Here is a 26,789-nt window from a genome sequence, read left to right as displayed (position 1 = left end):
TTGTTTCAAACCATAGAGGGATTTCCTCAACTTATACACATGCTTTGGAAGATTTGGGTCTGTAGACCCTTTAGGTTGTTCAACATACACTTCCTCATTTAAGTAACCATTCAAGAAGGAACTTTTTACATCCATTTGGAACAGTTTAAACTTCAGAATGCATGCCACTCCAAGCAATAGTCTAATGGACTCCAGGCGAGCTATAGGAGCAAATGTTTCACCAAAGTCAACTCCTTCAACTTGAGTGTATCCTTGTGCTACCAATCTTGCTTTATTTTTAGTAACCACCCCTTGTTCATCAGATTTATTCTTGTAAACCGACTTTGTTCCAATAACATTTACTCCTTCAGGTCTTGGAACCAATTCCCATACTTCATTTCTATTGAATTGGCCTAACTCTTCCTGCATGGCATTGATCCAGAATTCATTAGTTAAGGCTTCTTTAACATTTTTGGGCTCAACCTTGGACACAAAACAGCCATGTGAGATCACTTCCCTTGATCTAGTGGTGACCCCTTTATCTGGGTCTCCTATAATGAGATCTTTCGGATGATCCTTCTGAATTCTGATGGAGGGTCACTCTCATTACTTTTGTCTAGGAGATCAGCTGGGGCATCATTTAGAGATGTCTCAACATTGTCTGTGACATCAGTCTGTTGATCATCAACAACAACATTGATAGATTCCATCATTACTTTTGTTCTGGAATTAAAGACCCTAAATGCTCTGCTGTTTGTTGAGTAACCCAAAAATATTCCTTCATCACTCTTTAATTTTGGAATTCCTATGACAACTTCAACAGATATAATCCTCTTCATTCCTTTAAGATGCAGATGGTCCAGTTTTTGATGCCATAGTTTCACTTCTTCTTCTTTGGCTAGAGTACACATTGATGAATAACCAGTTTCTTGAGAACTCTGAAATTCTGGTGTAGTCAGAGTTCAGATGTTCTACTCCAAGTCGTGACATCTGATCCAACATTGTTACTAATACAACAAGATAGCTATACAATTAACACCCAGTACTAATGTGCACACATTCACAGATGTCACGACATCTGCTACTATATTACCATAGAATGGAAGAACACCCAGTTCTGTCCATCTGGTACAAAGACTCAGCAGAGATCAAACATAGCACTAACTTCTGTTGAGCCTGCACAGTTATCAGCATGAAGTCTCAATAGTGATTTGAACATGACATGTTACAGTATTACATTTTGTTGGCCTTGTACTTGTATTTCCTAAAATAAAGGTTAAACAAGTTAACCTAATTTTCACATATTAGGGTGCTAACAAATAGGCTATTTGTTAGGTTCATTAATTGTAGCTCAGTTGTTAGTTTCCTGGATTTTAGCTCAGCTGTTGGATTCCTGAAGAATAGCCTGAGAAAAATACTGAAACATAAAAACTAACCATCCTACAATTTAGCATATGCTGTCAGGAATGAATGTCACAACATTCAGTTTGACGACCAGAACATATACCACATGCTAAGTTTGTTATGTTCCTGAAAACAAATTGTGCTAAATGTTGTACTGTAAAAGACCAACCAGTCTATACTTCAGTATCAGCTTACAGTAATAAATGTCAAGACATCCAGTTTGACATTTTCACAATGAGCCTTATGCCAGGTCTGTTATCCTCCTGAAGAACAGACTGGAATAAATACTGAACTGAAGCGGAAAAACCAACCTGCCTATTATTTAGTATATGCTGTCAATGATGAATGTCAAAACATTCAGATTGACATTCAAACAGTATGCTATGTACCAGGTCTGTTATTCTCTTGATAAACATACTGAAATACATGCTGAGTTATAACAGACAAGATTATAACATGGAGAAGGAAAAACAAACACGGGAAATTGTTAACCCAGTTCGGTGCAACATCACCTACTCTGGGGGCATACCAAGCCAGGAAGAAGATCCACTATCAGTAGTATTAATTCAGAGTTAAACTCCCCCGTTTACAACTCTTCACTTAATCCCTACCCAATGCAATCTATACCTAGGAACTCCTAGATAGAAACCACCAGTTTCCATTCCTATCGCTACAATTTCAAAGTAATGCTAAACAAATTGAACTTGCTTCACAACTTCGTTCAAGACCATAACAACTCTTACCTACAGGCTTTGGGTTACAAATAATCTCAACTTTGAGCACTGAGAAACACATGGTAACCTTCCCACAGGTTGGGAGGTTTACCTCACACACACCCCTAATTTTTTACATTGTTTGAGGCTTCCATTACCTAGGTTACCATCTGCTATTTATAACCTAAACACCCAACTGGATTTGGGCCTTACAAATCGCAGCAAGCTTCTCCTTTGCTGTTACAAAGTCAGCAGAAAACTTCAGCTACAATCAAGGTCTTCAATCTTTTAGTTCCTAAAATATCTCCATATATATCTCTATATTTAGAAACTGTATATTCTGATTGAGTCTTTAAGACCTCCACAAAGAAGTTAGGATATTTACCAAATATCCTCACTAATCCCAGAATATATGCCTGAATTAACTAATTCAGTTTTCTACACATGTGTGATGTCATAGTCATGATGTCGTGACATCGTACATGACATGTTGGTCCAGATGTTGAACTTCTTCAACCTAACATATTAAAACAACAGAGGTGATTACATTATTTGTTTTACAAAATTAATGTCAATCCTAAGGTATTAACAATCTCCCCCTTTGGCAAATTTTAGCTAAAACAAATGAACATTACACTAGACACTACATCCCAATATGGGTATGCACTTCCTCTCTGTCATTATCTGCACCACCACGAACACCAAAGTTGGTGTACATGAGGAAGTAGATGTACAAGAATCAGTTGCATCAAAACCCTTCCCCTCAATAGTAGAGCTTCCTGAAGAATATGTAATGCTGAGTACATAATGTAACTCAGATCACAAGACACAACTGTCCTCTTAACTCAGATCACAAGTCACAAGTGGTATACCCAGTTAGTGACTTTTGTGCCTGAAACCAACTTCTGCTCGCTACCATATTTTGCTTGCTTCTGGTACATCCTCAATACAGTGTTTCTCTCCCCCTTTTTAGCTAAACATTTATAAATGAAACTTCGCAAAACCAGATCCAGGCGCAGTATTCCCAAATCTTAACAAACCCCATGGTTTAGAGAGAATGGAATGTCGCTCTATTGAGAGGAGGAGTGCTGATGCATCCTTTAAATAGACCAGGCCGTGCTTAGGAATTAACGGTAGGAATAAATGCTTGGTCAAGATTCATTAATATTTGCTGAGAAACAGTCAGAGAATCACCAACAAAATCTCAGACTATCTTTGAATACCTTTTATAGCTCTTGACTGTTTCTTTTCCGAAACAACAGTTCCAATGCATGAAGACTATTCCATATATGTAGTCAGACACGTTGCACGCGATGTCGTAACATTCAACGCGGCTTTTGCCTGCATTCTTCATGTATTCTTCCTATCATCATTTCCTAAGACCACTTTCGTGCCTCCAATGGTAGCTTGACATCTGGCACCACTACAGCCAAACTCACAAACACCAGTAGGTGGTTACTCCCCCTGTACCACACAATTGTAAAACTCGGGCTTATTCTACTACACCACACCCATATTTCCTAATGACTGTGAGTTTCAGAAGGAACTAACAATATTGTCCAAGGCAATGTCATGACATCCGCTCAGACATTCTTATGCTCACTCAGCCTTGACACACACCACATCATCCCAATTACCAACAAGGGTCCATACCTTGTTATTTGAGAACACATAGACCACATGCTTGATGATTACTTGTAGCGCAAAGACAGAACTCCCCCTGTCATGAACAACCAACTCTCCTCTTGAAACTTGGAGATTACACATGAACATATCCAACATCCCAAAGTTGGACCCTCACATACTTCCTGATTCAAAGAGCACTCAGACCACTTGATGAATGGAGAACATAAGATGCATCTTCATGTCTTCAAGAGCACTCCCTCTGTTCAACCTTCTTGGCTGAACACATCCACACTCTGTGTCAATCTCTCTTCTAACTAGAACAGAAAGTCACTTCATAAAATGATCTAACATTAGTTAGGACATCCTTCACAACGGACACCATCTGATAATCTTCAGATATCACTGAGTCACCCGCTTGATCCAAAAGAACCCAGACACAAATTTGGACATATACATTCTCATCCCATTACAAGAGATAATCTTCCATAGATAGCTCAGAACTCCCACCGCAAGCTTCAAGAGATGAATAGACAACACCTCCCTTTGTCTTCAACTTACTACTTTTCTGCTCAAAAGTAATTTGTCTCAGACTTTCCTCAAGAATAATCAGCTGCCATATGTTGATTATCTTTATTCTTCGAACTCACTTCTGAGATGGACCAAATGCCACTGGTTGATTACCTCCTCCATGAATCCTCATATGAAAAAGTCAAATGCCACTTTTTGACTTCTCCATGTTTATCAGACTTCTCCCAAAGATATTCTGACCTTCCATGTGAGACTTGAACTTCAAGCTACATGTTAAACAAAACTTAGATTCTCTAAGACACGAACATGTAACATCTTCTCCATCCAGCAACTCCAAAGAACTCCAATGAGAACGATCTTTTTGAAGTACCCAATCTACAACTCTGTAGCCCCTTCTATCTTAAGTTGATGTGCCACTTCACCAACTAAGATTCTGATTATGAACCAAATGTCACAACATTGTGTTTTAACATCTAGCTGTTGAATTCAGCTCCTTCTTCTGCCACTTGAGAAAAAACTTCCTCCCTACACAGAACAAGAGTTCAACGCTCTGATAGACTTGATTGTGGAACCAAGTTTGAGTAAACAACTTCCATCCTGTAGGTTTGCAGTTAAGTCATCCAAGCTCACACCTTGATGAATCCCTGCTTCTTCTCCAAAGACATTAGACACTCTGATGCATGAGTCTTCAAAATGACCATTTAGAGACTAACCATTCAGCTATACCAAGGATTCCACTTCCTAAAGTAAGGCTGTTCCCATGATGTCAAGAATGTTGCCACTTGTTCTTAACTCCACAGTGTGCATTAGCCAATGCACTTCCTTACCTAGATCAGAAATAAACTGATCCAAGTAACCACCATGAAGACTATGATGTCTTCTTCTTCTTGTACACACCAAGGCTGAACATGTTTCTTGCTAGGAAACCTTTTCAGAGATCATATGCTTTTGCTGCCACCAAAGTGATAGATCATAAACCAATGTACTATCCTTCCTGTGATTCTGCACAGGGTCTTGAGGAAGAGATGTGTCGCAACCTGAAAAAGGAGATGCGAAAAAACAACCGGCGAGAAAGAAATGACAGAAGAGTCGCCACCGTGCGTTACTTATCCCAAAGGACGGAAAGGAAACGCTCGAAGTAAACCTGAAAAAAAAAGGAAAGGAAAAGACAAGGTCTCGCAACCAAATCTTGGGTTCGAGAGTCGATTATGCGAAGGGAAGGTATTAGCACCCCTACGCATCCGTACTACTCTACGAGATCCACTTTTGTTGTTCTTGTCTAAAGGGTGTGGGTTTATCTAATGTACTATTTGCTAAAAGAGGGGGTCAAAGAAAATGACTCGCACGGATATCGCATCCACTGCATACGTATCTCATCTGGATATGAGAATCAGAGTATTCGTAGCTCGGCTGCCTATGGGCTAAAGAGGAGTGTGCTCGCTAAGACATCGCGTCTTATGCCTACGTATCTCATCTCGAATGAGAATCAGAGCAAACCGTAGTTCGGCTAACTACGGGTTAAGCGTTGCGTTTTTTAGATGAACGACGTTACTACGCAATATACCGGATGCTCGACCTTTGGAGACTTACTCGCCTGTAGTAGAAGGAGTTAACGTGTTCTTAGGAGAAGAAAAATCAATGAGTTTGTTTGGGTTTTAGGAATGCTCATGCAAAAAAGGAAGTCCTAGATGAAGGAACAGTGCTACCTTAATTGACATGCAAACGAGAGACTATACGAAGCCTAGCAATCCCATGGGGAGACGATCACACCATACAAAACAAACATGCATAAAGTAAAATGCCACCAAGGGGGCTCAAACCTACATGGGTAGGGCTTTAGTCAAGAGGGGTCATATCAACCTCGGCAAAAAAGCCATGGAATAGGTAATCAAATGGGCTCTTAACCACTAACATTGAACGTCAGGGTGAGCAGATCAAAAAGGTAATGAGAATAAGACCTCATAGCTCTTAACCCTGGACAGGGTGAGCTCATGACAAAAAATGGGGATTCAGAAAGGTGGAACCCTCTCCACTGACTGACCGGACAAAAGATCTTGGGCTTTTGTTCTGAAGCATCAGCACATAGTGCAAGCATAAAGAACGACACACTGAATAACGGGGGATTGATTACTAATCCCTTTTATCCGTCATTTGCCTCTTCGTGGAGGTCTTTAGCACTAGTGCCTCTTCTTGGAGGTCTTTGGGCACAAAAGTAAACAAACAAAAGAAAACATTGCCTCCTATTGAGGTCTTCCAGCTAAGAAAGTGGTAGAATGCGGGAAAGATAAAGGATCAAGAGATCTACCACACGGATAAAGATCCGAAGTAATAACAGCTAAAGAAATAAGAAACCCAGAGATCTCTCGAGCTGGCACCATCAAAGAAAGCAAGTTAATACAGGTAATCGGAATAAATCTCCAAATGGTATCCCACAAATAAAGTGGAATGCCAAGCAAGCTATCCTTTCAGGAGTCATGTGAGCCCTCACAAAAAACTCAACAAACAGGTTAGAGTGACAAGATGGGGTGCAATCAAGATTTGCCCCAAATCAAAATGTAACCACAGGAATCATGCGATTAAAATTCAAAAAAAAGGCCTCACAAAAAGCAACCAAGTGTAGGAGGCCTAAACCTCTTGTCAACACATGCATCAAAAGGGTATCAAAATTCAAAGTCAGGGGGCAAGGATCCACACATCAAGGCATGACATACATACTAAAACATGTGCCCACATGCAAAACCTAACGATACCCACTCTTCCAAATTCACCCATAATACCTCATACATTCAGAAATTTCAGGTTGAAAGTATAAAGTAGTGGAAATAGGGCATACCTGATTGGGGAGGATCAATTGAAATTGAATTGCACCGTTGGCTTTGCAGAATAATCTTAGGGTTTATATGAGAGGGAATTGGTTCTTTGTAGATGAGTTCCCTTCAGTCTCTAGAGGTTGCTCTGAATTAGTTAGAATCTCTCTAGGGTTTTTCCACTGAATTTTTTTTAGAAATTATAACCTGATTTTCGTGGCTTTGTGGGCTCAAATGAGAGAGGTCCAAGTCCAAGATTTTTCTGTTATATTTTATTTATTTATTTATTTATTTTTACTTTTTTTTGTTTTTTTTGTTTTTTTATTTTATTTTTTTTTATTTTTTTTATTTTTTTTATTTTTTTTTTCAAAACGCGTGGCCTTCGCCTAGCGAGCATGACAGTTCAAGAAATTCCTCTGAGCGTAGGTGATTCTGGTGGCTTTTCTTGGGACTCGCTAGGCGACCCATTCTGCTCGCCTAGCGAGCATGACAGCTCATGAACAAACTTTTGCTCCTTCAAGATTAACGTTTTGACTGATGAATAGACCCCATTTGAACATGTTGGAAGTATCTCAAGCCATTCCCTTGTGTTGACTGATCACCCAGATAGGACCCACAAAGTGTTTTGGATGATATTCAAGCTTCTAGGATCTAATTCCGATTGACATGATGAAATGCAATATGAAATGTTAAATGACCTAAAAATGAATGCATGAATGAGGGGGGGAAATTTTGAGGTATTACAGCTGCCCCTATTCAATAAACTGGAGACCCGAAAAGAAGATAGCAGCGGCTTTCGCACTTTCGAGGTATCAATGGATTGAATACAATAAAAGCCCGAAAATTTGCACTGAAGTGAAGTGAAGTAACAATGCCTGTCAGAATCGGCAAAGAGGTGGTCTTGAAAGAAGAATTCGTCTGGTACGGTGAGAGTTAGTCTGAATACCGAAAAAGAATGTTAACCTGGATACCAAAATAAATGGTAACACAGAAATAACCATGGCCTTAATGCCGCTCATCAGTCTGAATACTGGAAATGACTTCGATCTGAACATCGGAAGATATGAGATTATTAATATCGATCTGAACACCGAGAGGCTGGCCTGAATGCCACAAGTTGCGTCGACCTGAATGTCGAAAACTTCTTCGATCTGAACATCGGAAAACTGCCCTGAACGCCACTTCGATCTGAATACCAGAAACTGGCCTGAATGCCACTTCGGTCTGAATACCGGAAACTGGCCTAAAAGCCACAAGTTGCGTCGACCTAAATGTCAGAAACTTCTTCGATCTGAACATCGGAAAACAGGCCTGAACGCCACTTCGGTCTGAATACCGGAAACTGGCCTGAATGCCACTTCGGTCTGAATACCGGAAACTGGCCTGAATGCCACAAGTTGCATCGACCTGAATGTCGGAAACTTCTTCGATCTGAACATCGGAAAATTGGCCTGAATGCCACTTCGGTCTAAATACCGGAAAAACATCATGCCTATCACCATCGGCAGAAATAGGGAAAGATAATAGAGGCGGCGCATGGGCCAATCACACTTGCTGGGATAATAAAGGTAAGTCATGAATAATCTTCAGTCTGAGTACTGGAAACAACTTCTGGCTTATCACTTGGGATACCGAGAATGTTTTATGCTTACATGCGTATGTTTGAATTTTTCAATGGCGTAATGCTCCATGAAAATGGAAATGCTACGCGATTTGGGAGGATGCAATGCAATATGATTCTACATGCAGGGATGCGAAATGCTGGGTAGAATGCCAAGCCGAGGCAAGGGAATCTGCTGGGGAAATGATCACAATCTTCTGGACCCTGGCAAGGCTGTTGGAGATGCACAGCGCAAAGAACTCTGTGGGTAAATGACCCGCCACACGGTGTTCTAGCAATGACGAAATACCGAGACTTTGACTAGGGAGAGAACGCCACTGAAAACCTGTTGTTGGGGAAAGCGATAGTGGTTCTGGCAACCATAATCTGCGAGAGAGACGACCTAGCATGGGAAGCAAACACCGATACGGTACCGAGATTCTGCTTCAAGGAAAGAGACCATGGATCTGGCGTCGAGATCATCGATCTGGCATTGAACCCTGAGGAGCAGCCACTTCTGCTGGGAAGATACAGTCATGCACTGTCAACTCCGCTGGGGATATATAGTCTGGCACTGTCAACTCTACTAGGGAGTGTATATTCTGAAAGAACCGCTTGGGGGAGGTATAACAGTGAGAGCCTGCTAGGGATCGAAGAATCCAATGCTCTGATCAGCTCTGCAGGGATAAGATACCAACTTCGACTGTTGGGGGAAAACATTCGCGATCATCGGCTGGGAACCTTAAGGAAATGCCCCGAGGGTACCTGTTCTGAATAGAAGATCTAAAGCACTTAACATTTACAGCAATTTTAAATGTTTATTAAGCATGTACCTGTAAAGCTCTTATGTTTCATGATGCAATGTTTATCAAAAATTCGGACGTCATTTTTGCAAACAAAACAGTAAAATGAAAATGAAAACAGAGATATACTGAATAACATGATTTTATTGACTGAATGGCCTTTGAATAGGCATTTACATCAGGAAGCAATCCCTAGAAAGAGGTAATCGCACAAAAGATAAAAATAGAAATTAATCTAATGGCAATGTGAAATGGATTTCTATTGGGTTCCAATTCTGCTATGACTTGCTCGTCTTCAAGATCCTCTAGATGATCAACTTTCTGAAAAGAGTGATTGGACTGTTTCCTATCCTTCAAAAGTTTCCAGTCATTGACACGAGATGAGATTCAGAACTACTCAGAACACAGTCATTTGTTTAATCCCTAACTTTTGCCTGGATCGCCCTTTTCGGGTTTTCAATCCACCGGGATACCCATTTTTGCCTAAGTTGCCTTTTCAGGTTTTCAACTTACCGGGTGTACGATCTTTTCATTTTAAATCCCTAATTTTTGCCCGAACCTTTCCATTTTCTTGGTTCGTCGGGATGCCCATTTTTTCCTGGACTATTCTTTTGACTGTCCAGCGGGTCTATTTTATGCGAAGTATTTTTTAACTGCGTATGAGTTCACAGGGGAAGTGAAGTTTTCACCATCCATAGTTGCAAGCATTAAGGCCCCACCATCAAAAACCTTGGTGACAATATACGGTCCATCATAGTTAGGAGTCCACTTGCCCCTGTGATCTGTCTGAGGAGGAAGGATCCTTTTCAACACCAAATCTCCGACCTGGAAGCATCGAGGACGCACTTTCTGATCAAAGGCTCTCTTCATCCGACTCTGATACAACTGCCCATGACAAATGGCTGTCATTCGCTTCTCTTCGATAAGACTCAACTCATTGAACCTTGTCCGAATCCATTCAGCTTCGTCTAACTTAACATCCAACAGGACTCTTAGAGACGAAATCTCCACTTCAACAGGTAGGACTGCTTCCATACCATACACAAGGGAGTAAGGGGTTGCCCCGGTCGATGTATGTACTGAAGTACGGTACCCATGCAAGGCGAAGGGTAGCATCTCATGCCAATCTCTGTATGTAACGACCATCTTCTGCACAATCTTCTTTATGTTCTTATTTGCCGCCTCAACAGCACTGTTCATCTTAGGGCGGTAAGGGGAAGAATTGGGATGCTGAATGTTGAAGTTCTGGCACAACTCCTTCATCATTTTGTTGTTGAGATTAGAACCATTATCAGTAATGATTCTTTTGGGAATCCCAAAGCGACAAATGATTTTTTCTTGATGAAACGGGCAACCACATGTTTGGTGACATTCGCTAACGATGCTGCTTCGACCCACTTGGTGAAATAGTCGATGGCAACAAGGATGAAGCGATGCCCATTGGAGGAGGTCGGCCCAATATTTCCAATCATATCGATGCCCCACATAGCAAAAGGCCACGGCGAAGACATCACATTCAAAGGATTTGGCGGCACATGTACCTTATCAGCATAAATCTGGCATTTATGACACTTCCGAGCATATTTGAGACAATCAGATTCCATGGTCATCCAGTAATATCCCGCTCTCAACAATTTCTTAGCCATTGCATGTCCGCCGGCATGAGTACCGAAGGAGCCTTCATGAACTTCTTGCATTAACATGTCTGCTTTGTGTCTATCCACGCATCTGAGCAAAACCATGTCGAAGTTCCTCTTATACAGCACATCGTCTTTGTTCAAGGAGAAACTGCCTGCCAATCTTCTCAAAGTCTTTCTATCATTGTTGGATGCCCCTGCAGGGTAATCTTGATTCTTCAGAAAGCGCTTGATGTCGTGATACCAGGGCTTATCGTCAACTACCAGTTCAGCAGTAAACATATATGCGGCCCTGTCGAGGCGCATCACATCGATCCTGGGAGCGTGGTTCCACCGAATCACGTTGATCATGGAGGATAGAATGGCAAGAGCATCTGCCATCTAGTTCTCATCACGAGGTATGTGATACAGCTTTACTGTTGTGAAGAAAGTCAATAGTGTTCTCGTGTAATCTCTGTAAGGGACCAGATTGGGCTGGAGGTTGTTCCAATCACCATTCACTTGATTGATCACTAGAGTTGAATCTTCGAAGATGTCCAGAGTCTTGATTCTCAAAACAATGGCTTGCTCAATACCCAAGATACAGGCTTCATACTCAGCTTCATTATTTGTGCACTCAAAAGCCAGACGAGCGGTGAAAGGCATGTGAGCACCTTTCGGAGTAGTAATGACAGTGCCAATTCCACTTCCTCTGGCATTGACAGCCCCATCAAACAACAAAGTCCACTTTTCGTCTGGATCAGGTCCCTCCTCAACAACTGGCTCTTCACAGTCTTTCATCTTGAGGAACATGATGTCTTCATCTGGAAAATCAATTGACTGCTGAGCAAGATAGTCTGACAGAATACTCCCTTTGATGGCTTTCTGGGATGTATATTGGATATCGTACTCTGTCAGTACCAATTGCCAACGAGCAACCCTTCTGGTGAGAGCTGGCTTCTCGAATATGTATTTGATTGGATCCATCTTGGAGATCAATAAGGTTGTGTGAGACAACATGTATTGTCTCAATCGCTTAGCAGCCCATGCAAGTGCACAACACGTCTTTTCAAGCATCGGTATCTCGACTCACAATCTCTGAATTTCTTACTCAGGTAGTAGATGGCATGCTCTTTCCTACCTGTCTCGTCGTGTTGACCGAGAACACAACCCATGGAATTGTCTAGTACTGTCAAATACATAATCAGCGGTCTCCCTGGGACCGGAGGCATAAGGATAGGAGGATTCTGCAAATACTCTTTTATCTTCTCGAAAGCCCTTTGGAAATCATCATTCCACCTGATAGCCTGATCTTTTCTCAGCAATTTGAATATTGGCTCGCACGTGGCTGTTAGGTGAGAGATGAACCTTGCAATGTAGTTCAACCTCCCTAAGAAACCACGGACTTGTTTCTCTGTTCTTGGCTCAGGCATTTCCTGTATCGCTTTCACTTTGGCCGGATCCACCTCAATCCCTTTTTCACTAACAATAAAACCCAGTAACTTTCCAGATCTCACCCCAAAAGTACACTTGTTCGGATTAAGCCTCAGCTTGAATTTTCTCAAACACTCAAACAATTTCTGCAAATTCACCAAATGTTCTTCTTCCGTCTGAGATTTGGCAATCATATCATCAACATAAACCTCGATTTCATGATGAATTATATCATGGAAAAGAGTCACCATCGCTCATTGATATGTTGCTCCGGCATTTTTCAGACCAAACGGCATCACCTTGTAGCAGAAGGTGCCCCATGGGGTTATGAATGTTGTCTTTTCCATGTCTTCTGGTGCCATCTTAATTTGATTATAGCCAAAAAAGCCATCCATGAAGGAGAATACCGAGAACTGAGTTGTGTTATCCACCAAAACGTCGATGTGAGGTAATGGGAAATCATCTTTAGGACTAGCTCTGTTCAGATCCCGGTAGTCTACACACATCCGTACCTTTCCATCCTTCTTAGGTACTGGAACGATATTTGCAACCCATGGCGGATAATTTGTGACTGCTAGAAACCCTGCATCCAACTGTTTTTGCACTTCTTCCTTTATCTTGACAACCATCTCTGGTCTTGTTATTCTGAGCTTCTGCTTGACCGGAGGACAACCTTCTTTGAGAGGCAAACGGTGTACCACAATATCTGTGTCAAGCCCTGGCATGTCCTGATAAGACCAAGTGAAGTGTCAACATGTTCTTGAAGCAATTCAATCAGCCCTTTTTTCACATTATCTTCCAAAGCAACCCCTATCTTGATTTCTCTCTTGGCGTCCTCGGTGCCGAGATTAATCACTTCAACAAACTCTTGATGCGGTTGAATGACCCTTTCCTCCTATTTTAATAACCTGGTAAGTTCTTCAAGGAGTTCACAATCTTCATCACCCTCTTCTTCAGCTTGAAAGATTGGATTTTCAAAGTCGAAGCGAGCCATAACAGAACCGTTATCAATAGGATTCGGTGACGTGCATCTGCATGAGTGATGGTATTTGCTTATGAGTGTGAACAAAGAGTAAAAACTAAACAAAACATTGCCAAATATTTTTTGATTTTAAAAAACTACAAAAATAGAAAGACAGTGAACAAAATATTTGAATGCAAAAAGACGTCCTTTATTTATGATAAAAAATGCCGGTATTCGCATAGATGAGCCCTACAATGAGTCATTACGCCCTGGGCGGAACGTAAGACTTGGATATGCATGAATAAACAAAGAAAATTACTCCTTCAGAAAAGTGACTTGGACAATCTCCTCAGAAGACCAATTATTGATGACTTCACCTGGGATCCTCGGACGCACCCAGTTATCGATGTCGCAATCGCTATCCCCATCTTCATCGTTGACCGCAGAGACCTGGCCATACTGAATGATACCAGCACTGGAGAAAGTAATCGGCCCCTGAAGAATCTGAAGTCTTGAAGTTGTAGAAGTCAGAACTGGCTGATACTCACTCCCGAACTTGTCTTCTTTCATTGGTAACACCAACAGACGTCCCCAGCCTGGGGGCAACGCCCGAATCCACCAAGGCCTGTGCCTGCTTAAAGGACGAGATAGCGGCACCCGCTTTACCCTCTTCCACCGGAGCTGCGTCCTTGATCTGAACTGCCTCAAAGGCCTGGCATAGGGTCTCATGAAATTCACATTCTACCTCTACATACTTGAATGTAGACAGGTTACTGACCAGAATATCCTCCTCACCACAGACGGTGATAATCCTTCCATTGACTGGGAATTTAATCTTCTGATGTAAAGTTGAAGAGACTGCCCCAGCGTTGTGGATCCAAGGACGACCCAGCAGGTAACTATAGGAAGGACTGATATCCATCACATAGAAGACGGTGTTGAAGGTTTGTGATCCAATCAGAATTGGCAATTCTACCTCTCTGAACACCGACCTCTTAGAACCATCAAAGGCTCTCACAATAAGATCTGAAGGCTTCGGGGCCAAACCCTCTACTTCTAACCTTGACAGGGCTCTCTTGGGTAGCACATTGAGAGAGGAACCTGTGTCCACCAGAACATGAGATAACACGGCGCCTTTGCATTCCATCGAGATGTGCAAAGCCTTGTTATGGTTACATCCAGCTGGTGTTAAGTCAGAATCAGTAAAACCCAACCCGTTGCTTGCATGAACATTTGCAACGATTCCTTCCAGTTGGTTCACTGAGATCTCCTGAGGCACATATGCAGCATTTAGGACTTTCAGCAGTGCCTCCCTGTGCGCCTCCGAACACAATAGGAGTGAGAGAATGGATATCTTAGACGGAGTCTAAATCAACTGATCGACTACCTTGTAGTCACTTTTCTTTATGATCCTCAAGAGCTCGTCCACATCCTTCGCAAAAGTGGGCTCAGAACCAGCCTGGGGTGTAGAGGCACTCTCATTCACGACTTGCTTGCCTTTGGCTTTCGCCACAGCATCCGCACTATCAGTTTGGGTAACGGGTGGTGAGAACAGCCTACCACTCCTGGTGAATCGCCCGATTCCACAAACATTGTCCACTACGGGACCTTCAACTTCAAGTTCTGTCTTCTGACCCTCTTCTACCTTCAGTGGCCGTTCTACCCCATGATCGTGCGTGTACACACTCCCCCCATAATGCCAAGGAGTGGCCCTTTTACTGGTGAAAGGTAGAGGACCAGGGGTTGTGATAGTCATAGTGGACGGTCGCGCTGGTGGCACCGGTTGCGCTTCTGGTACATTGATCTGATTAGTTGGGTAGAAAATGGTGATAGTAGTAACATCATAGTCATATTCTGAAATCTCATTCATTGAAATGCAAGCATCCGAAACATCGGAATCAAGTTCAATTACATCAGAATCAACCACATTGGAAAAAGTAAATACACCATCATGGATTACAGAATCAGTAGGAACAACATCTGCGAATTCATCAGTAGCTTCTTCAAACACTTCTTCCTCAACCCCTTCCGCAGACTCTTGGACAGACAAATCTTCAACCTGGAGGATACCTTTGTCGAGCAAGACCTGGATACCCTGTTGTAGCTTCAAACAACCTCCACTATGAGTAGCACAATCTAAACAACCCTTCCCACAACCGGGGAAAACTGTTGGTGTAAGCCCTAGAGGCCAATACTTTTGGTACTTGTATCGAATTATTTATTAATAATAAAAGGCATTTTCTTTATTATGGTTGATTAATAAAGTCCCTGGAATAGATAGTCCGTTTAATGTATTAAGTGTGACTTAATCATGAGAACACATTAAACATAAGGGCACTATTCTTAAAGTATCCGTAGTCGAGCTTTAATATGAAGTGGGATACCATTAAAGCATTAAGACTATTATGTTTGTAGACTGATGATCACATCTCATGGATCATGGATAAAGAGTTATCAAGTCTTAAACATAGGTATGAAAATTAGGAGTAATATTTATACCGGATTGACCCGCTATGAGAATACTATATAGAAAGTTATGCAAAGTGTCATAAGTTATTCTCATGGTGATAATAGTGTATACCAATCTTCGACCTGAAACCCCTATGGATCCTAGATGTAGAGTTGAGTGCTTTATTACTGATCCAACGTTATCCGTAACTGGATGACCATAAAGACAGTTGATGAGTACTCCACGAAGCATGCTCAGGGACATGAGTGTCCTAGATGGAATTTGCCAATCCTGCGTAACAGGATCAATGTCTATGGGCCCAATATTGAACTGGACAAGGGTGACACGGTCTATACCTTGTGTTCAATATAGACATAAGGGCAAAGGGGTAATTATACACATAATTATTATCACAGGAGGTTTTGTCAGATCACATGACATTTTCGTGACTTGGGTAGCAGTGATGTGTTGCTAGATACCGCTCACTGTTTATTATGTTAAATGCGTGATTTAATATAATTGCCAACATCGCGAAAACCTATAGGGTCACACACAAAGGACGGATTGATGAGAGATAGAATAATTAAGGAACATCGTAAGGTACGGTGTACTTAAGCAGAATACGAAATATGCACTACGCCAAAATGCACTTAATTGGGCTTTTTGGCTTGAAGCCCACACAAGTGGTTCTATAAATAGAGCTCTTGTGCAGAAGCTTTGTATGGGAATACAACACAACTGAAGAGTTGGAATTTCGTATCTCTCTTTCTCTCACTCAAAGCCTTCATTCATAACAGCTAGCACTGCGATTGAAGGAATCCGTTCGTGTGGACTGAGTAGAGACGTTGTCATCGTTCAACGTTCGTGATCGCCCCGTGGATCTGTATCAAAGGTTTTGATCATTATCAGAGATCTGCACCAAAGGTTTGAATCGCCACAAGAGGTAACGATTCTATCACTGATCATGCCCATTTGTAAGGATCACTAAATGGAGAAATTTTTAAATTCCGCTGCGCCTTGGATGGCAATTCTCCTTCAGTGGTATCAGAGCCACTTACGAAACCATGAATCTGATATCTGTTTTTGTTATGTAATAATATGATTAAAGACAGAATGAATCAAAGGTTAAATTGAGATCGATCAAGTTACATATATGTGATATATGTAACCCTGATGCAAAATACATTATATATGATATAGTGTTCTTGTTTCGTTCATTCAAAAACCTCGATGATTATTTTCCTTTGAGCGATCAATGGTCGTTTGCTTCTTGATCCGACATTAGTATGGTGAAGCAATGACGTGTTGATCAATCATATTGAATTAACAATCGAGACGTGTTTGACGGTTTGAAATTGGTGCATTAGGGTTAGTGACGGCACAAGGGTTGTGTTGTCAGAGAGTTATGCGATTGGGGTTTGAACGCACAAGAGTTGTGCTTCCTAAACACTTTTTGGAACAGTGTTAACCGGTTAACGCATATGGTTAACCGGTTAACAGAATGCGAAATAATTTTTTGAGATTTTCAAACAGTGTTAACCGGTTAACGCATTTGGTTAACCGGTTAACGCAAGGCGGAAAACAGTTTTCCAAGACATTTTCAAACAGTGTTAACCGGTTAACGCGTTTGGTTAACCGGTTAACGCAAGGAAGAAAACAATTTTTCAGATTTCAAAACAGTGTTAACCGGTTAACGCATATGGTTAACCGGTTAACGCAAGGAAGTTTTCGCCCATTCGGCTAACTCAGTGTTTTAAAAGTGTCAAGTGTTGATACGAAAAGCGACATCGATTTTAAATGAATTGTTCATTAAAATGTGATGATCGGTCGTCGAAATTTAATTTGATTTTAATTAATTAAAGGAATTAATTATAATAATAATAAAGTGTTTATTATTGTCTTGTGGTGGTCGGTTATGGCCTTAGTTTTCCTCTATTCTGCTTTGGATTTTAAAATACGACCTGCGTGTCGTGCCTGTCTCTTAATCTCCCAAATGTAACTTCTTTTCTCATCTCACTCCCTCGTATGTAAAACGAGTTTCTTTCATGTAATGTAATGATATGAAGAAAGCAAAGAAGTCAGTGCCAAAGGAGGACAACCTTGAAGATCTTGCTTGGAGAAGCTTAGATCGTTGTAGGTTAGCTTAGGTTCTCCCATTGGCTTGGGAGAACAATTGCGCTAGGGGCCATAACTGTTTCATTATGTATGTATGTATGTTGATGCATGTGAATGTATGTTGATGCATGTGAGAGACGGTTTATATGATAAACAAGCCGGTGAGATCAGAAAAATTGCAATTCCCTCAAATTAAATATTAAGTTTATGCTTTCCAAGTTTTAACACTCATCAAGACTAGTAATGGATAATGTAGGTTTCGCCTACGCGAGGTGCATGATCTATATATTAGTAAGGTGCGATGAGATAATTGTAATATCCAACTGTTAAAACAATGGGTCAAACTTAACTAAACAAATTATAATAAGATTATATATATGTTTAGAAGCAAGAGTTGGGAATAATCCATATGATGGATTAGAATAAGGAGTTATTCACCTAACTGAAATTTTTGAGAGTTGTATGAGATACAATTGGAAGGAGTTCCTACCTAAAATAACCGAGTTTTGTGTAATCCGCCTACGCGGACTTAGAACGAAGTGAAATATTGATCTCGACCCACTAGAAAATCTTCCAACGGGATTTTCCGAATCAGATGATGAGGGTCATTTATTTTGAGTAAAATAGTGGGAGCATATTTAATTAAAGGCCTAATTGAATATGTCAATGATACTTATATTTTCATTAATCCTTGTGTAGATTACCATGACAACAAACACCTCTAACAACATATTGCGATCAAACCTTGACAAAGAAAAATTGTCTGGGACAAATTTTCTGGATTGGTACCGAGACATGAGGATTATCCTCAAACATAATAAAGGGAAAGGCAAGGAAGTTGCCAAACCCAAACCCACTAGCGCTGCTTTGAAGCCTAGTGGAAGCATAGAAAAGGAAGGCACCTGCTTCCATTGCGGTAAGACCGCACACTGGAAGAGGAACTGCCCAAAGTACCTGGAAGATAGGAAGAATGGAATAGAGACTCCAACTTCGGGTATTTTTTTTATTGAAATAAATTTATCTACTTCTGCATCGTGGGTATTAGATACTGGATGCGGTTCTCACATTTGTACAAATGTACAAGAACTAAAAAGGAGTAGAAAATTGGCAAAAGGTGAAGTCGACCTACGAGTTGGTAATGGAGCAAAGGTTGCTGCCTTAGCCGTAGGAACTTATGAATTGACTTTACCTAGTGGTTTAATAATTCAGTTAGAGAACTGTTATTATGTACCAGCAATTAGCAGGAATATTATTTCCGTTTCTTGTTTGGACAAGTTCGGTTTTTCATTCATAATAAAGAACAATTGTTGTTCAATTTATTTGAATGATATATTCTATGCAACTGCACAAATGAACAATGGACTATATGTCATTGATCTTGAAATGCCTATTTATAACATTAATACCAAAAGGATGAAACCTAATGAGTTAAATCCAACTTACCTTTGGCATTGTCGATTAGGCCACATAAATGAGAAACGCATTTCCAAACTCCATAAAGATGGACTATTGGACTCTTTTGATTATGAATCATATGAGACATGCAAATCTTGTTTAATTGGAAAGATGACAAAGTCTCCATTCACAGGAAAAGGTGAAAGAGCTAATGATCTTTTGGCCCTCATACATACTGATGTATGTGGTCCACTGAACATATCAGCCAGAGGAGGTTTTCAGTACTTCATCACATTCACTGATGATTTCAGTAGATATGGTTATGTGTATTTAATGAAACACAAATCAGAGTCCTTTGAAAAGTTCAAAGAATTCAAGAATGAAGTACAAAACCAACTAGGTAAGAATATTAAAGCTCTTCGATCAGATCGAGGTGGTGAATATTTAAGCCTAGAGTTTGATGACCATCTGAAAGAGTGTGGGATCATATCCCAACTCACTCCTCCTAGAACACCCCAATGGAATGGTGTGTCTGAGAGAAGAAATCGAACTCTGTTGGACATGGTCCGATCCATGATGAGTCAAGCCGATCTTCCAAACTCCTTTTGGGGACATGCGCTGTTGACCGCAGCTTACACACTTAACCGTGTTCCATCCAAAAAGGTTGATAAGACACCATATGAGATATGGAGTGGTAAGAGACCACATATGTCTTACATGAAGATTTGGGGTTGCGAAGTTTATGTGAAACGACAAATTTCAACTAAGCTTGAGCCCAAATCTGACCAATGCTTATTTGTGGGATATCCTAAAGAAACAAGAGGGTATTACTTCTACAATCCTTTTGAGGGCAAAGTGTTTGTCGCTCGAACTGGAGTTTTCCTAGAAAAGGATTTTATTTCCAAGGAAACCAGTGGGAGGAAAATAGAGCTTGAAGAAATTCAAGAATCACAAAGCATCGATACACCTATGGAGGAATTAGAGCAGGAAACACAAATGGTTGTGGAAGAGCAACCTGCTCAAGTAGAACAAGACCAGCGTAGATCAGGCAGGATACGTCACCTACCTGAGAGATATGGATATCTCATAACAGATCAAGGTGATGTATTACTCATGGATCAAGATGAGCCTGTGACCTACCAAGAGGCCATAACTGGTCCCGAGTCTGAGAAGTGGCTAGAGGCCATGAAATCCGAAATAGATTCCATGTACACGAACCAAGTTTGGAACTTGGTAGAGCCTCCTGTAGGAGTTAATACTATAGGATGCAAGTGGGTCTTCAAAAAGAAGACTGACATGGATGGTAAGGTACATACCTATAAAGCAAGACTGGTTGCAAAAGGATATAAACAAATTCATGGGGTTGACTATGATGAAACCTTTTCACCAGTTGCAATGCCTAAATCTGTTCGGATTTTACTTGCTATTGCTGCATATCATGATTATGAAATATGGCAGATGGATGTCAAAACTGCTTTCCTTAACGGGAATCTTCTTGAGGATGTGTACATGACACAGCCTGAAGGATTTGACATACCAGAAGAAGCCCATAAGATATGTAAGCTACAAAGATCAATCTATGGATTGAAGCAAGCTTCCATAAGCTGGAATCTTCATTTTGATGAAACGGTAAAACAATATGGATTCATCAAGAACGAAGATGAGCCTTGTGTCTACAAGAAGGTTAGTGGGAGCATGATCGTATTCCTGGTATTATATGTAGAAGACATATTACTCATTGGAATCGATATCCCTACCCTGCAACAAGTAAAGGCTTGGTTGGGGAAATACTTTTCTATGAAGGACCTGGGTGAAGCAGTCTATCAGAATCTATAGAGATAGATCATGAAATGCTTGGCCTAATTCAGAGTACATAGACAAAGTGCTGAGACGCTTTAATATGAATGATTTCAATCTGGTTATGTGTTTTGCTTAAATGGTGGCACTGTGAGCTTGAAAAGTTCAACGCAAGATGCAGTTGCTGATTCTACAACTGAGGCTGAGTATATTGCTGCCATAAGTGCAGCAAAGGAAGCTGTTTGGATCAATAAACTCGGCATAGTCCCTAGCATTGTGGATCCCATTGGTCTCTATTATGATAACAATGGTGTTATCGCACAAGCTAAGGAGCCTAGATCTCACCAACGATCCAAACACATACTTAGGCGTTGTGCGAAAATATGTAAAGTACCTACACTAGACAATATAGCTGACCCACTGACAAAGCCTCTTGCGCAGCAGAAGCATGATGGCCATACTAGATCAATGGGCATACGGGGTATGTCTGATTGGCTCTAGTGCTAGTGGGAGATTATTGGTGTAAGCCCTAGAGGCCAATACTTTTGGTACTTGTATCGAATTATTTATTAATAATAAAAGGCATTTTTCTTTATTATGGTTGATTAATAAAGTCCCTGGAATAGATAGTCCGTTTAATGTATTAAGTGTGACTTAATCATGAGAACACATTAAACATAAGGGCACTATTCTTAAAGTATCCGTAGTCGAGCTTTAATATGAAGTGGGATAACATTAAAGCATTAAGAATATTATGTTTGTAGACTGATGATCACATATCATGGATCATGGATAAAGAGTTATCAAGTCTTAAACATAGGTATGAATATTAGGAGTAATATTTATACCGGATTGACCCGCTATGAGAATACTATATAGAAAGTTATGCAAAGTGTCATAAGTTATTCTCATGGTGATAATATTGTATACCACTCTTCGACCTGAAACCACTATGCATCCTAGATGTAGAGTTGAGTGCTTTATTACTGATCCAACGTTATCCGTAACTGGATGACCATAAAGACAGTTGATGAGTACTCCACGAAGCATGCTGAGGGACATGAGTGTCCTAGATGGAATTTGCCAATCCTGCGTAACAGGATAAATGTCTATGGGCCCAATATTGAACTGGACAAGGGTGACACGGTCTATACCTTGTGTTCAATATAGACATAAGGGCAAAGGGGTAATTATACACATAATTATTATCACAGGAGGTTTTGTCAGATCACATGACATTTTCGTGACTTGGGTAGCAGTGATGTGTTGCTAGATACCGCTCACTGTTTATTATGTTAAATGCGTGATTTAATATAATTGCCAACATCGCGAAAACCTATAGGGTCACACACAAAGGACAGATTGATGAGAGATAGAATAATTAAGGAACATCGTAAGGTACAGTGTACTTAAGCAGAATACGAAATATGCACCACGCCAAAACAGGTTTTTGGCAGCGCCCCTTAGACAGCGCTTTTCTCCAAAAGCGCTGCTACACGGTAAAAAAAAATAAAAATAAGGAAACTGAATACGTAGATGGCTTAAAGCGCTGCTAAATGGATGGTCTTAGACAGCGCTTTTTAAAAGCGCTGCTAAATGGCCTACCTTAGACAGCGCTTTTGAGAAGGTCCACCTTATACAGCGCTTCTCCCAAAAGCGCTGTCTAAGACCTTAAAATTATTTAAATTAATCACAACAAAAGCGCTGTCTAAGGCCTACCTTATACAGCGCTTTTTAGAAGGTCACCTTAGACAGCGCTTTTGGGAGAAGCGCTGTATAAGGCCTTAAAATTATTTAAATTAATCACAACAAAAGCGCTGTATAAGGCCTACCTTATACAGCGCTTTTGACAAGGTCACCTTATACAGCGCTTCTCCCAAAAGCGCTGTCTAAGGCCTTTTAAATTTTTAAAAAAAGCGCTGTATAAGGCCTACCTTATACAGCACTTTTAGAAGCGCTGCTATTGACCCCTCCTGTGCCAGCGCTTTCCTTCAAAGCGCTGTCTAAGGCCATTTTAATTTGTGAGCTTAGCCAGCGCTTTTCATAAAAGCGCTGTCTAAGGCCTTATTTACCAAATTTTTTTTTTAGTAAATTATAATATATGAATTCATTCAGTACGTTAAGACCCATTTTGTTTCCCTCGCTCCCACAACCTTCTTCTCACTGCGTTCATACTCGTTGCGTTCATCATCACTGCTTCTCCCAAAACCTCCATTCTTGATTCCTGCGTTCATCACTCACTTCGTTCATCACCGTTTACATTTTTGTAAGTGCATTTTCTGTTCGTTTCATCTTTCTTTATTTAGGGCAGTTTATTAGTGATAAAGGTTTGCTTCTGGGTTGATTCTTTTGTGGTTCATGTGTTAGGGCAGTTGATTCTCTTGTGTTAGGGCAGTTGATTCTTTTGTGTGTTAGGGCAGTTGATTCTTTTGTGGTATGTTAACAAATGTATATATTTTTGATATTAATCACCATGTCAAAGGGAGATGGTTTGTGTTAGCTTCCATTAGGTTTCTATTATACTGATGATGAATTGTAGCAAGTGTTAAATGTGATTGTTAGCATTGGCGTGTAAGTTGGATAGGATTAGATAGAACTGTTAAAGGGAGATGGTGTTAGTGTTAATGAAATAGTTAATTAGTGTGGTTAGTGTTAGAATGAAAAACTGAAATGCAAGTTTAGAAAATGCAGGTCAGCTGTTAGACAGTTAAAGAAAGGCTAGCTTGTTAGAATGGGAATGATGTGAGTCAAAGTTAATTGAATGGAACTGCATTGACTTGGCTTGTGATTTTACCTTGTTGAATTGTTTTTTTTCTGATGCCATGAAACTGAACTGATTAAACTTGAATTATGTTGGACTGCTGAACTATATTGCACATTTGAACTACACTTGTTATTTGCTTGAATGTGTTGGACTGGTTTGGAAAATATTTTGCTAAGTTGGATTGGTATTAAATTGGTTTTTGACAATGCTGAACTAGTTTTGGATTGACATATTACCCTACTTGAATTGCTTGTACTTTAGTTGATTACTTTACTGACTGATTGATACATTGCTTGATCTGTTTAATGTCTAATAAGCTGTTGTTTATTTTATAGGGTGTTCATTTCCTTAGGACTCAATTGAGGACTATTGCTAACAAGCTTTGTTGACATCCACAATTAAAAGGTAGTAACTTATTGCCTCTTCTTCTTTTTTTCATAGAAATGACTTATAATATAAGCAATTATATGATAAACGCGGAAATAAGTTGTTTATTCATATAGGGTGTTAGTCCTCTAAATTATTTCCAATCATTTGACATTCAATCATAATAAATATCCAAATTGTCATGATTTTAATAGCATAACTACAACATAGTTATAGTTACTTCACTTCATAGTTAGTAGAAGAATAGATATATATATATATATATATATATATATATATATATATATATATATAATTTATTAGTTTGTAATAATCTTCTTTTTGTGACGCGAAAGTGTTTATCTTAGGAAATTCTTCTTTTATGTTGTTAATTCGTCATCTTACACTTCACCTTACTAATTATATGATATTTAGATTCCTGTTGCTAAGAAGACTGAAATTTCCAAGAGGACCGGGGCTAAAAAGAAAAATCCTTCCAAGTATAGAGCGTGCCTCCATACATATTTAGAAACGACAGATATTTCGGATGGATGTGTTCGTTTAATACCTATGGATGGAGCTATTTTTGGTTTTGAGTATGCCGAGCCATTGGGTAAAGAGGATTTTGATCAAATTTTGTATCATACGCAATTAAGCGTTGGTGTTATCAACACATACATGAGGTATATCCGATCTACTTTGTTTAAATTCTTGAACAAGTTATTTACTCGTTTCATATGAATAGTCTAAATGTTAATGATGTTTTTATATAAGGTATTTATATGACAAATTGATGGGTCCGCGTGGGTTGGAGCAAAGATTCTCATTCTTAAATCCCATGAAAACGAACTTAACCGAAATGATAAGAAAACCAGATGAAGTCAGGACGTATGTAGTCGAGCGCTTTATGGCCGACACAGATAGAGAAAAGTTGTTCTTTTTACCGTTTAATACCGGCGACGGGTTAGTTCTTCAATCTAAATTCATCTGTTATAATTTTTCATATTTTGACGTCGTGTAGAAAGTTTCCATCTAACATTTGTTTTATTACAGTGGACATTGGTTGTTGGTCGCGATAAATCCTTTTAAAGAAATTGTGTATTATTTGGATTCTTTACACAAGGATTGGACAACATACCCTGCTATGAAGACGATAGTTGACACGTAAGTGCAAATAACCCAATATTCGTGTGTATACTTATTTATTTATGTGAATTGTTCTAAATATTCGTTTATATTTCATTATAGCATTATACAAACTGTTCGAGCACAAAGAAAAATTCAAGTACCAAAGAGAAAAGCCAATAACATTACATGGAATAGAGTGGAGGTATATTAATTATCACAATTTTGATTATATTAGTGATGACACATGATAAAACTTAGGATATTTATCCATATTGTTTTTCCATGTGTAGTGTCCTCGACAGCGTAATAATATAGATTGTGGATATTACACGTTGAGGTTTATGAAAGAAACTCTTCTTATGGATCGAACAGATATTCCATCTGATGTATGGATTTCTAACTTATGAGTTATTTTCATATTTAACACATATTTCTCATAATTAAATAGATTTAACTAAATCATACTATGTTATATTATTATGTAGTACTTTGATGAATATAGATGTGCTTATTACTCAAAAGATCAGTTGGATGAAATTAAAGAGGAATTGTGTCAATTCATTATCGAGCTACAGGTTTTGTGAGGTATTGAACTCTTACTTTAATTTTGAATGTGATCTGAATAACTTTGAGTGAATTCCATTTGCTTACTACAATCTTTATTTGGTGTTGTTTCAGGTTATATAGCATATTTAGAAGATAGAACTAGAATGTGTTGAAATACATTTTGATTAGCATTTTTGGAGGTTATTAGAAATGTGTAGATTTTTTGTAAAGGCAAACATTTTCAAGTATATATATAAATACTCAAAAAACTGCTGAAATTAGAAGTATATTGTGTTGAACTATAATGTGTTTATAATGCATATAGATTTTCAAGTATATGTGCATATTCAGAAGATAGAACTACAATGTGTTGAACTATAAGGTGCATATAGATTGGATTCAAGCTCCAATTTATGAAAATCTGCTGAAATTTGCAATTTACAGGTGCTAAATAATGTGGTGAAAACGTATAAAAAGATCCTCCAAAATTTGGAGTCTTAGACAGCGCTTCTAGGCAAAAAGCGCTGGTAAAGGCATTTTAATTTTGACCTTAGACAGCGCTTTTATCAAAAAAGCGCTGGCATAGGTGGTTAATTCAACAAAATATAGTGTAAAAAAGCGCTGGCATAGGGTGGGCTATACCAGCGCTTTTTCTGTAAAAGCGCTGGTATAGCCCACCCTATGCCAGCGCTTTTTTACACTATATTTTGTTGAATTAACCACCTATGCCAGCGCTTTTTTAGTAAATTAAGCGC

General features: G+C 39.6%; 1 protein-coding gene across 1 annotated transcript; it reads left to right on the top strand.

Moving 5' to 3' along the window:
* Positions 1–24,775: 24,775 nt before the first annotated feature.
* Positions 24,776–26,301, top strand: LOC127080489 (uncharacterized). Its single transcript, XM_051020800.1, has 7 exons — positions 24,776–25,043; positions 25,135–25,323; positions 25,414–25,524; positions 25,609–25,690; positions 25,779–25,874; positions 25,974–26,073; positions 26,167–26,301. Exons 1-6 carry the CDS (start codon positions 24,931–24,933, stop codon positions 26,070–26,072), a joined length of 690 nt encoding a protein of 229 aa, XP_050876757.1. The 5' UTR covers positions 24,776–24,930; the 3' UTR covers position 26,073; positions 26,167–26,301.
* The last annotated feature ends 488 nt before the right edge of the window (positions 26,302–26,789 follow it).

This window comes from Lathyrus oleraceus, chromosome 5 (assembly GCF_024323335.1).
Source record: "Lathyrus oleraceus cultivar Zhongwan6 chromosome 5, CAAS_Psat_ZW6_1.0, whole genome shotgun sequence".
In the NCBI taxonomy this organism is placed as follows: domain Eukaryota; kingdom Viridiplantae; phylum Streptophyta; class Magnoliopsida; order Fabales; family Fabaceae; genus Lathyrus; species Lathyrus oleraceus.
This window is presented reverse-complemented; position numbering and strand designations above follow the sequence as displayed.

What these genes read in the sequence shown, in the direction of transcription:
- LOC127080489 (XM_051020800.1), top strand. Translation starts at nt 24,931, where the DNA reads ATGGATGGAGCTATTTTTGGTTTTGAGTATGCCGAGCCATTGGGTAAA. An exon ending in GTTATCAACACATACATGAG is followed by an intron (nt 25,044 to 25,134) that starts GTATATCCGATC and finishes TTTTTATATAAG; the next exon opens with GTATTTATATGACAAATTGA. An exon ending in TTACATGGAATAGAGTGGAG is followed by an intron (nt 25,691 to 25,778) that starts GTATATTAATTA and finishes TTCCATGTGTAG; the next exon opens with TGTCCTCGACAGCGTAATAA.